General features: G+C 34.3%; 1 protein-coding gene across 1 annotated transcript in view; it reads left to right on the top strand.

Annotated features, from left to right (window-relative positions):
• Positions 1 to 13,332, top strand: part of LOC149775307 (uncharacterized) — a 100,656-nt gene that overhangs the window by 68,418 nt on the left and 18,906 nt on the right. Inside the window, exon 14 of the mRNA XM_089944358.1 lies at positions 541 to 820. Within this exon, the coding sequence (XP_089800484.1) occupies positions 541 to 820 (280 nt within the window). The remainder of the gene's footprint in view (positions 1 to 540; positions 821 to 13,332) is intronic.

The raw sequence follows: 13,332 nt of genomic DNA, 5'->3' as shown, positions 1-13,332 counted from the left end.
AGAAAACATGGATGAAGTGAAACCTCATTTGAGCAACCAAATGTCATCAGTGATCAAAATCATCATGTGCTGGTCAGTTTTATTATTAAGCCTAAATTAGTGGTACGTGAAAAATGGCAGTCACTTTCTCTATGTTATGTATCAGGGCCTAGTCCTCATTGATAGGTAGAGAAGCAGGGGACAATGCTATCTGTATAAATGACTTGCCCTTTTTATGCTGAGTAATTGATCCTATATGCTATATGTCTAGAAGAGAAGGTACATGATAACAGTATTAATGGATTGTGTAGCAGCTATGTAATCCAAGCTTTTCTTTCCCAGTTTCAGTTTTGATTGATAAGAGTGTGAATGTACATTCACATGCAGACATAGGTAGACTTCTTAGGTGAGCAATATTTGTAACTACTTCCTCAGAAATCAGTATTCTTCTCATGTATTTTATTGCATTTATTACCAGCCATATTAATGTAGGCATGATTCCTTGTGATACACAATGACATGAAGGTTACATGCTCTAAATTTACCCTGTGTACATTACAGATATACGGATGAGAACATGGAGGAAGAGAAGGATACTGAGGAAAAACCTCCAGTGATGAATGGTTTGGCTGTGCCAATACGAGATGCCTCCATCAGGTCGACCCAGCCTGGTCAAAGGTTACAGCCCATGGACAGTGATGACTATGACAGTGTGCGGAACTCTGAGCCTAAGATTGAAGAGGGATTCAATGAAGATGAAGAAATTGGCCCCTTGATTCCTCCACCTCAAGGGTTCAGAGGACCTGCAGGGGACCGTCCACTCTCACAGTCTGTCCCTCAGGTAATGCAATTGAAAAAGTGTATTAACCAGTATTTTATCCATCTTACTAAATTTCTTAATGCATTTAAAATGAATCTCAAGGTGTAATGACAATAGTTCAAATATCAAGGTCACTGTTGCTATTGATAAAATGTATGTTTCTTTTCTCAGGTCAATTTAAAAATGCTGTATTTTGTAAGAGGTGTTAAATTTTGTTAAATTAAGCCGTTATATTAAATATAAATGTCACTGTCCAAATATTAAAAAATTTATTTAGTGTTAATATGTCTGATAAAACAGAAACACTTTATTCTGAGTTTGTAAGTATGTTAGTCATTTTGCTCCAGAAGAAGACAGTAATTGAAGAAGATATTGCGTACACTGCTGCATCATATTCATGTATTGATTTGTGCAAATGTTTGTGAAGAATCTATCTTCATTTGTGCAATCAGAATAACTTTAGAAATGTGTTTCACTGCTGTCTTTTGTAATGAGTTTATAATGAAAACTTGGGATTTTGGAACAATCTAGTTTATGCAGATTTTATCGCTGTCTAGAGATCATGAAAATTTGCATTTATCTATCAGGATGGGGAGGAGAGCAGACAGCTAGAGGATGCTTAATTATATCTCCTGTCATGTTGTTTGTAAGTTTTTCTTAGCATGTATGCATGTATATTACATGTAGTGTACACTTCCTGTTTCCATTCATTGGTCTCTTTGCATTCAGTAGCTCTGCGTTTGCTTGCTGAGTTTTATTATTTTTACCATTTAAAAGTATCAGACATGTCAGTAATCAATAGGAAGAAGGGAGGTGTATACAATACATGCCTCTTCAGATTTTTCATGTTGCCAAGTTCTTTGTTATGTTTTCCAATTATGAGATTCCAAACTATAACTTCATTGTTTCTCAGGATTAACTTGGAATGGAAGTACTGTATAAGCCTGATCTTAACATGGGACTACAGTCCTCCTGGTCTTTCATTTGATTAATTAAGTCCTTGAGCTAACTGGTGGACAAAATTTCCAACTCAGAGTGATGCAATTTGAAAATTAAAACTTTTCTTTGTTTGCATAATACCAGATGAGAGAGACTTGATTTTGATAAACTTGTTAATATGGTTATCACAATTTTGTATACTGCATGCTCATTATTTCTGTGTTAACTTCATTAATTAAATTGGGATTTTTAGTAATATTGAACCTCCTCACAATGTTGTCATATAGTTCATAAAAGTAAATATCCAGTATTTTTACATAATACAGATATGTTTTTGTGATAATTCATTACATCAGACTGTCTTAATCCTGTTAATGTAAATTTGAGTTTTATGTGAAGTCATTACCTATTGTTTTCTGGCATCATACAAGTTAATTTAAAACTTTTAGGGTTGTTCCAGTAAAATATACTTGTGACCCATGCAAGGCACTTTTAATCTGGTGTAATCACCCATATTTGCAATTTCAAATTTTATATCATTTTCATATGAACTCCTTGAGGAACCAGAGTATTCTGGAAAATATGTTTTAAAAAGTCCTTCCCAGGTACCATGTATGCTTAAATGGTATGGCCCATCTGGACTTTAAGTGTGATTTGGTGACTGATGTTTTATGAATGTACAATCCTATCATATCGACCTCTGCTTAGTGTCAGTCAGTATAAGGTTTACTGGTTCATAACACTACAGATGCACCTCAGCAAAGGGCAGTAACTGTGTACATTTTTGACTCCTGATCATTGGCTGACAGTTGATAAAGTAGCTAGAAGATTTATACTGGTATCAAAACATTGATGAAACTTCTCAGTCTTGATACACACTGAAATTTGGCTTCATAAGGTTAGTTAGTTTTGTTTTCATAATATTACTCTCTATAATAATATTTTACAGTTAAATAATTAGAATTTTCTAATCTATTGTATGTAATACTTTTAGTTCACCATTGAATGTCAGTTTTGTTCAAGTATGAACTCCAGTTTAGTTTCAGGAATACAGCTAATCGGTATACCTAAATATGTGTGTGTCATATGCCATACTTAATAATACATTATACCAATCAGTATTCTTAAAAATGTGTGAAATATGCCATACTTAATAATATATAGTACCAATCAGTATTCTTAAAAATGTGTGTCACATGCCATACTTAATAATATATAGTACCAATCAGTATTCTTAAAAATAAGTGTCATATGCTATACTTAATAATACATTATACCAATTAGTATTCTTAAAAATGTGTCATATGCCATACTTAATAATACATTGTACCAATCAGTATACTTAAAAATAAGTGTCATATGCTATACTTAATAATACATTATACCAATCAGTATTCTTAAAAATGTGTCATATGCCATACTTAATAATACATTATACCAATCAGTATACTTAAAAATAAGTGTCATATGCTATACTTAATAATACATTATACCAATCAGTATTCTTAAAAATGTGTCATATGCCATACTTAATAATACATTATACCAATCAGTATACTTAAAAATAAGTGTCATATGCTATACTTAATAATACATTATACCAATTAGTATTCTTAAAAATGTGTTATATGCCATACTTAATATTACATTATACCAATCAGTATTCTTAAAAATGTGTTTGATATGCCAAACTTAATAATACATTATACCAATCAGTATTCTTAAAAATGTGTCATATGCCATACTTAATATTACATTATACCAATCAGTATGCTTACAAATGTGTCATATGTCATACTTAATAATACATAATACCAGTCATTATTCTTACAGATGTGTGTCATATGCCATACTTAATAATATATAGTACCAATCAGTATTCTTAAAAATGTGTCATATGCCATACTTAATATTACATTATACCAATCAGTATTCTTAAAAATGTGTTATATGCCATACTTAATATTACATTATACCAATCATTATACAAAAAAATGTGTGGCATATGCCATACTTAATAATACATAATACCAATTAGTATACTTAATAATGTGTGGCATATATGATACTTAATCAGGGTTGGCACTGGCTTTAATAAAGTTGTCGCCAACTACAATTTTTTTGTCATAAATTTTCAAAAACTGTCGCCATTTTCATAATACAGTACTATCTATTTATCTTAACACCGTCTGGACCAAGGTAATATTGTCGACATAAGATGATGTTTAGATGGTGGGGGGGGCACTGAAAATAAACTGAAATTTCACATACAAGTGAAATATTTTAGGTGACCTGTCATCAGTGACTAGGATTTACACAAAGAGAAAAAAAAATAACAAAACACTGGAAATTTTGACCTAATGAAGGGAACTAGTCTGAAATACACTTGTATATTGACAACTTACATATGTGTATTATAATCAACAATGTGTTAAATAATGTACATGTATATGAAAAATCCATGAATTCAAGTATTAGATCATATGTTAGAAAATTCATTTATCAGACAAATCCCATTAGAAAATACAATTAATATGTATGTATAAAAAATGGTAGTCCTCGTTTGATCTACATGTATATCCCATTGTCAGTTGATTTTGGTTAGCCATAGATAACTACCTTGATGCTGAGGCTACAAAGAGGATGAGGCTATTCATAGGGAAATGAAAACGTGAACAAATATAAAAGTTTAGCAAACATTCTTGCGAGATGTCCCACCTTCATTTAATCTGATGGCCAGATATCTATTGTTTCAAAATACTGGAACAATAATTTGGGTTTTACACCTAAATTGGTAGTGATCCTAAGCATGAACTTTTTTGTTGCAAACAGGAAACTTTCACGGCACAATAAATATGTTCCGATCACTATGAAATATGAAAAAATGCTTTCATTTAAGTTTGTTGCTGACTTATTTGATCAGTGGTCTTCAGCTTGCTTTGATGAAGGTACATGTGTTGAAGGCGCCACTAAAGGCCCTCTCTAAAGGACCAAACAACTGCCTGTTTGTTATTGTTGTGGCAACATCAAATAATTGTAGAACATTGAAATAGGATTATTTTTTCTCTCGGTTTGCTTAGTATATATACAGAATGATCGGTGATTCAGAGGTAATCGGTTTTCTTTGAAGTTTCAGCAAAACTATCTTTGTTTGGTACATTTTTCGAAAAGAAAAAAATATTGCCATGTACTGTTGATTGTAGTGATTCCCATTCCCGCCTTCTGAGTGGTGGTCAGTTGTAGCTAGTCAGGTAGCACAAGTATTTTGGGTATATTACATGGCCAGACATCAGCATAAGTGTATTATGACATAACAATGCCGTGTTAGGGTGGTTTGTCAATATGAAAAAAGGATTTGTTTATGTAACAATAGATTTCGGTGCAATTTAATATCCAAGTTTGCAGCTTCCTGTCTTTGTGCCTTTGAATTTCTCCACTCCAGTCCCAAGACTGTATATACAATTTTTAACAGCCAAAAATGTTGTACCCAAAAAACTAACTAGACAATATATTTTCTCGACAATAAGGGACAAAAATCACAACTTGCAACATTGGAGAAGCCCAGTATAATCCCAGCTTAATAATATATAATGCCAGTTACTATACTTAATAATGTGACACATATGCCATACTCAATAATACATAGTATAATCATTTTATTTAATAATGTGTGGCATACACCATACTTAATAATACATAATACAAACCATAATATTTAATAATGTATGGCATATGCCATACTTAATAGCATGTAATACCAATCACAATATTTAATGTGTGGCATATGCCATACTTAATAATACATACTACCAGTCATAATATTAAATAATTTGTGGCGTATGCCATACTTAATAATACATAATACCAGTTACAGTATTTAATAATGTGTGGAATATGCCATATTTAATAATACATACTACCAGTCATGATATTTAATAATGTGTGGCATATGCCACACTTAATAATACATAATACCAGTTACAGTATTTAATAATGTGTGGAATATGCCATATTTAATAATACGTACTACCAGTCATAATATTTAATAATGTGTGGCATATGCCACACTTAATAATACATAATACCAATCATAATATTTAATAATGTGTGGCATATGCCACACTTAATAATGCATAATACCAATCATAATATTTAATAATGTGTGGCATATGCCACACTTAATAATGATAATATCAATCATAATATTTAATAATGTGTGTCATATACCACACTTAATAATATATAATACCAATCATAATATTTAATAATGTATGGCATCTGCCACACTTAATAATACATAATACCAATCATAATATTTAATAATGTGTGGCATATGCCACACTTAATAATGCATAATACCAATCATAATATTTAATAATGTATGGCATATGCCATACTTAATAATGCATAATACCAATCATAATATTTAATAATGTGTGGCATGCCACACTTAATATTACATAAAACCAATGATAATATTTAGTAATGTGTGGCATATGCCATACTTAATAATACATAATTATAATATTTAATAATGTGTGGCATATGCCATACTTAATAATACATAATCATAATATTTAATAATGTGTGGCTTATGCCATACTTAATAATACTTAATACCAATCAGTATGTATAAAATGTGTCACATCAGCACACATATCTATATACCTTTCACTTATCTCACAAATAAGTGTTGTGAATAATATTTGAATTGTTTATATATATATATATATATATATATATATATATATATATATATATATATATATTTTTTTTTTGTTTGTTTATAACACAAATGTAATATAACTAAATTTGTTTCATTCATCATACATAATTCTTTATTGTCCGTATAGATCTAAAATTTATGTCTACAATTTCTTAAGGATAAGTATCCAAGTTTAAACCATGATGATGTATGGTAGTCATTCATACTCTGCAATCAAAAATACTTTTGTATAAATTTGACTTTCAACCACTGACTGATAAAATATTATTTACTGCATATTATACGAGTCTACATAATTGTTGTCTTGCCTGTGTAAATGTGGTGGGATATATAGTAGTCACTATTCCAGTGTTGGCTTTTCAACAGTGCTAAAATTTTGCCTATAACATTTTGAAAGTCACATGTCTTATGAATTAGTTGTTGCATTCAGGTGAAAATTCTTTAGTTCTAAAGTTTATACAATGATATACTGAGGGTTCCTGTCTGACCATTTAAGCATCATAATTCACAATGTCTCAATGTTGCATTAAAGTATTTGAAAGTCACATATCTTCTACATCATTGGCTACATTCAGCTGAAACTTTACAATAATATTACTATGGGTTTAAAGTTAATATGTTTACATATTAAGAGTTCCTGTATTGCTTGTGTTGCCTGCTTCAGCAATAAGCTTGGTTCATCATTGTTTTTGAAGTCTGGTGTATTCTGCATGTAAATAGTTGTTTCATTCAACTGGAACATTGGTATATTTCAGTGGGTGTAAAGTTTATAAATTGATATGCTAAGAAATCCTGTATAGCTTGCTTAAACAGAAATCACATCTTAATAGCAGTAGCTCATTACCTGTCATTATTGCCTTGCTTACCTCTTCTGGGACAAAAGTACTCTCATCCAAGCTCATAATTCCATCCTCACAGTCAATGGAAAGTTCCAGAACATTTAGAACAGAGAGAACACATACCCAGTCGGGACTTCCACATCATAGGCTGAATACCCTTTATCTTGTTCTTGGATGACTGTACATGTCAGACATGTGCAGTTCATTGGTGAAAATTTTGCCTTTTTTCATGCTCCAAAGATGTATTTTGGCAATTGAGTCAGCTTTCTGTATTAATTATGTGATAATTCCTCAGTCCTTATAAATCTGAGGGCTATTCTAATCTGTCCTATTATATCTGAGGATGTTATTGCAATATGTTAAGGGGCCCTGAGTGGCCGAGTGGTCTAAAGCGCTCTCCGTTACAGACCACTACCATCTCACCTCTGTCTGTGCCGGTTCGAGTCTCGGGTTCAGCCAGTGTGGGTATGTGAGAAAGCTTGCCAGTAGCTTCTCGTGGGTCAGTGGTTCTTTCTGGGTCTTCCCAGGTTCTTCCTCCACCATTAATACTGGCCGCCATGTATAGCCTATCATGTGCTGAAAAATGGCGTTGGACCCAACAACCACAGCAATATGTTAATGTAGCAGTGCTGAAAAAGAATTATACTCTTCCTTTTATCTGGTGAATTGGTATTATTTGCTACCATTTTTTACCTCTGGAATTTTATTTCCAATTTTCAGCAAACTTGTTATACAGAATATTTTAATTATACTTTCAATTTCAGTGTGATTTTTGTGTGGAGTTTGCAAAAGCTGGGGCACACAAATGCAAAGTGGAACATTTAACCCACATGCTTGTTGTGTCAAGGACCCCATCCTTTTCCACTAGTCACAACTTATTCAGTTAAGGGGACAGATGCACCCTTCTGCAGAAGTGGGAAGTAGTGAGGGCTGTAAATGACCAGTCTCTTGCTTTCAGCTCCCAAATTTTCCTCACCTCCACAAAAGGAACAAAGTTTAGCTTCATCATTAATCATATCACCAAAGCACATTTGTTCAGAAGAAACACATTTGTTCAAAAGAAACCACTCAAGTTGGACCACTACAGTCATGAATGACATAAAGCCAATATCCATCAACCTTTAGGATGTGTACCTTCATGTCCCAATTTTTCTTTCTCACAGGAAATACCTCTGGTTTTCCTTGATCAGTATGTTTTCCAGTTTCAGGCTCTGCTGTTTAGCTTAGCCTTCACTTCCCAGGCTTCTGTCAGGGTGATGGGAGTAGTTGGTGCCCACCTGAGGGCTTGGGGATCCCCATCCTCCTGTACTTTGAGGACTCATTGGTAAACAATGGTCTCATAGTCTCTCTTGTAAGATATGTACTGCAGCTGGTCCACAGTGACTAGGTTATTGCTTATTTTGAACCTAGAGAAATCGAAGCTTATCCCTTCTCAGGATTTTGTTTACATGGGGATGAACTTCCTTACCAACCTTAGGTGAGTTTGCATTCCACTGGACAGGATAGACAGCATCCTGGCACTTTTGGTGGCACATTAAGCCAATACCTCAGTGCCCATTCGCCTACACCTATTCCTGGGGACTTTGAAATCTTGATGAATCTAGCTACCCTAGAATGATTTTTATTGTGCCCTCTCCAGTTTTTTCTGCCAAGCTGGAAACTGCACGAGGATCCATTGTCACTTCAGAGTTTTTTCAGTAACAATTTCATCACCTCTTGAGTTGATAGGCCAGTCACTTCTGTTTGATAATTGATATGTCATTTTTGGGTTTGGGCTCTCACTTGGAGCCAGAAGGGATAGCTCCTCAGGGGTTTTGGTCTGAGGGAGAACTTATCCATAACATAATTTGGAAATGAGTGTGGTATTTTTAACCTGTCAGAGATGTGTGAACCAAATATCATTGCGTGATGGTCTTCTCCATTGGTAGTAGCAGACAGAGAGAGGTACACATGCTCCCTCTCTTTTCATGGAGATTTGGAACTACCTTCACTGGACAGTCTTGGAGGGGATTAGTCTCCATGCTTGCCATATTCCAGGCAAGAAAAATATTATGGAAAACAGTCTATCCAGGGGAGGTAAGGTGGTCCTTTTGGAATGGCCTCTGCATTAATCTGGTTCAGAGACCCTGTTAAAAATTGCAATGATGATGAACAAGAAGCTCCCCTTTTATGTATGCCCTATCCTGGAGACGGCTTTGGTAGTGAACACATTGAGCCTAAGGTGGGATTATTTGTTTGCTGACTCCTTCACACCTTTTCAGGATGATTCAGTAAATTGTCTACAAAAGTCAGGACCTTCAATGCTCAGCTCATTCTGTTGGTAGATCAACCCAGGAGACCAACTTTCATGTTTACCTTATCTCAAGCCATTAATCCACCAGGACAAGTTTCACACAAGCCTTCATCCTGACTCAAATGCAGAGTGAATAATATTGTGTGATTGGTGCAGTTGGAAGTGTTTTGGTCCTAGATGTCCCTCCCTGAATGCAGTGGAAGACTTTCTTCTCTAAGACTTCCTGTTTGATGAGGGAAAATGTTTGGTTTCAGCCCTGTCTGTTAAACTCAAGTTCTTTAAGGATTCATCTATTGGATCGAACCTCCATATTCTGATCTGATCAAGTATTTTGAGCTGCAAAGGCTGGTATCCTGCTCACTAATGCCAAGATGGCATCTCTTTGGTGATTTATGCACTCTGATCCCTCTTTATGAACTGGTGGATGAAGCTTCTTTTGAGAACCTTTCCCTTTGTGTGATAAATCAGACCCCCAAATCTGTGCTAATATTGATGGACCATTTGTTGGTCTGATGTAACCTGTTCATCAAAATGTGTAATTTTGCTGCATGCTAATCTTACCAGAACGTACACATGTATAGTTTAGACATTTACCTCTATTTGGTAGCACACATACCTAGCACAAAATTCAAAATGGCCAACTGACATAGGGTTGTGCTATTCCATGTTGATTTCCAAGTCATCAAACGTAGGATTTAATGTGGAAATAGTATGTAAATATAACCAAAAAGATTCTTCAACTGACAATAACTCAAGGGATGTGAGAAAAACCTGTAAGTCTCTAAAGTTTACACCAATATTTTGCGGACAGATTTGTTTGCAAATTATCTCTGTTTTATGAATCGGTGGTATCAGACCAACAATAGTCCATCATTATTGACACAGATTTGGGGGTTTGATTTAAAGAACCAGTACTTGTCCTTAAAACTGTTTTCCTGCTCTCATTAGTGTCTGCAAGTTGAAGGAGCAATTACATGCCTAATGTCTATAGAAAAAACAGTTGTTTGAGGTTCAGTAGAAATTACGAGTCTGTTTCTCTCCTTTGTCAATCCTTTGGTAGCTCCACTTCTGACTGAGATACCCAGTCTTGGCCATGTCTGTGCTGTGGATGATCAGTATAGGCTTCTGTGCCCAGTTAGGGTTTTATAGCAGTATTTGGCCACTTCAGAAAGCTATTAAGGGCTCCACTTATATCTTAGCATTCACCATTTCCAGGTGGATTGTCCTTACCATCAAGAGAGCTTACTAGTTCCTCACTGAGATGGACCTTTTGTTCATGAGAGTTAAAACCCATAAAGTCAGGGCTACTGCTGCTTCATGGGCCTATCTTAATGATTTGTCACTGGAGAATGTTATGAGAGCCATGTTTTGGCAGTCACACACTACTTTCTTTTCATTTTACCTTCAGTTTATGGCACACCAGAGCAAAAAAATTTTATTTTTTATAACTTGCAGCACAAATAGTGGACCAGTCTTCTGCAGCTTAGTAATAGTGAGTATATAATTTTTATACTGGCATTTTTTAGATTTCAGCCTTCCTCCAACCTTGCAAATTCAGCAAGGCAGTAGTGACAGGTAATATATTATGCTGTTAAAATGTAGTTTGAGGGTGATAAAACTCATTTTTAATCATTAATACTTACCTGTTACTATTGCAAGATTCACTCCTCCCACTCCTAAGCATATTCTAGGTCCAAGAAAAAAGAGGAAGGGTATCCTGTATGAGCATATGATGTGGGAGTCAGACTTGGTCTGTGTTCTCAGTATTAGATATTTTGTAACTTTCCATCTAATGGGAGGATGGAATTATGAGTTAGATGAGGGTATTTTTATCTTGGAAGAGGTAAGCAAGGCAGTAGTGGCAGTTAAGTATTACATAATTAAAATTAGTTTTAGTCCCCCCCCCCACAAATAAACATTTTATTGTCATAAATGATGTTGAATTTTCTGAAAGTGGCATATCTTCAACATTAATTACTGTATTGAACTGAAAATTTAAGTTAATATTACTGTAGGTCTAAATTTAATCAACTCTGAACTACAAGGAATTCTTGTCTTGTCTGCTTGAGAATTGTGGTTAAGTGTTAAAGTTTTGAATGAAACTTTATGAAAGTCAGATTCAGGGATGTACTGTCAAGCATATAGTGAGACACAGAGCTCCATGGAACAGTTGTATATGCACTCGTCACAAAGCTATAATGCGGTATTCAATAGAGAAGCTATGATTGCATTTCCTTTGTAAGGAGAACAATGTTTGATATTGTTATTGCTCCTTCTGCTAAAATTATTCTCTTTAGTGAAAAAGAGAAATGCTAGATTTGAAAGCTCAGAAATTATATTTAACGTAAAGAATTAATAAAATTTTGTATCCTTATACCCAATATTTAAATGTTTTTTTTAGATATGTTTATTTTTGTGCTACAAACGGATGAGATAATGTAAACTCATGGAGGTCAGTATATGAAGTTTCATTAAACTCATGGAGGTCAGTGTATGAAGTCTTAAAAAAAATCCCAATTTGGCTTGTCCAGTGGGTGACTTAATAACAGCTTGAACGATTTTCATGAAATTTAGCTAAAGTATATATCATGACCAGATGGTATGTTGCATACCAAACCAGCCAGACCCAGCCAACTCCACTCCAAGACCAAGGTCATGGCAAGGAAAATATAATTTTATGGCTTGTAACCTTGTCCAGAGTATAACTTTTGATCCACCCAAGATATTTTAGTGAAACATTGGTCAGTTAAGTCACCTGTTTTTACGTTGTGTCAGATACCATTGCCATGCCTGCTGCCTCGCATTCAAGTTACAGAAAGGCAACATATATACCAGTAGTCCTTACCTATGTATGGGTATAACTTTAAATCAATTAAGATATTTCATTAAAAAATATTGACATTATCCTGAATATTCAATTCATACCCCTTGTCTCAGGATCAAGGGCACAACAAGGGATGATACATCAGTGATCTGTCACTTTTAAACCTATACAGATATTTTAATGAAACTGTCTCATCATGCATCAGACAAGTCTTGAACTCAAAGTTCAAGGTCATTATTAGAGAAAAGGTCACAAAACAGACATATGATATTCCATTTGCAGTACATGTTTGTACATGTATGTGCAGCTGTGAGACTCCTTTTCTATGTGTAAAATGCAGATATGCTTGCATATTGTAGTTGAGGTATTTTACCTTTGTAATGAAATTACAATGGAAAATATTGATGGAGTGATACAGAACTCCAAAACTTACTTAACAAACAGTTGGTTACATTTGACATAGTGTTTTTATTAGCTCAACTACCTGCTCATAGACCTGAAGAACTTATGGGATGAACTGTTTCCATAGTCCATGATTGGTTTATTCATTAACACAGATTTTGTTATTGCTACTCATGCTATAATACTTGAAGGATTGCAATGAAACTTTAGATACCAATTTATCCCAAGATCTAGTTGCTCCTAAAGAAAATGGTGCCACTCTGACATTCAGTATGGTTGCTCCAGTGGCCAGCTTTAAACTCATTTTGTCACTACTTCTCTTAAGTGGATGGTCATATCAACATGCAGTTTTCACTCAAAGACTTCTTATAACGTTTCGTTTGACCTAAATGAAAATGGTGCCAATCTAAATTCCAACATAACTGCTATGTCAGCCATTTAAAAAAATCAGGTTATTGCTAATTCCTCCTGAGCAGAAAATCATATCGATTTGGAGTTTTCATGAGAAGG

This window comes from Sinohyriopsis cumingii, chromosome 19 (assembly GCF_028554795.1).
Source record: "Sinohyriopsis cumingii isolate HCF-2022 chromosome 19, ASM2855479v2, whole genome shotgun sequence".
Taxonomy (NCBI): domain Eukaryota; kingdom Metazoa; phylum Mollusca; class Bivalvia; order Unionida; family Unionidae; genus Sinohyriopsis; species Sinohyriopsis cumingii.
The sequence above is the reverse complement of the archived record's forward strand: the minus strand, read 5'-3'. Positions and strand labels throughout refer to the sequence as shown.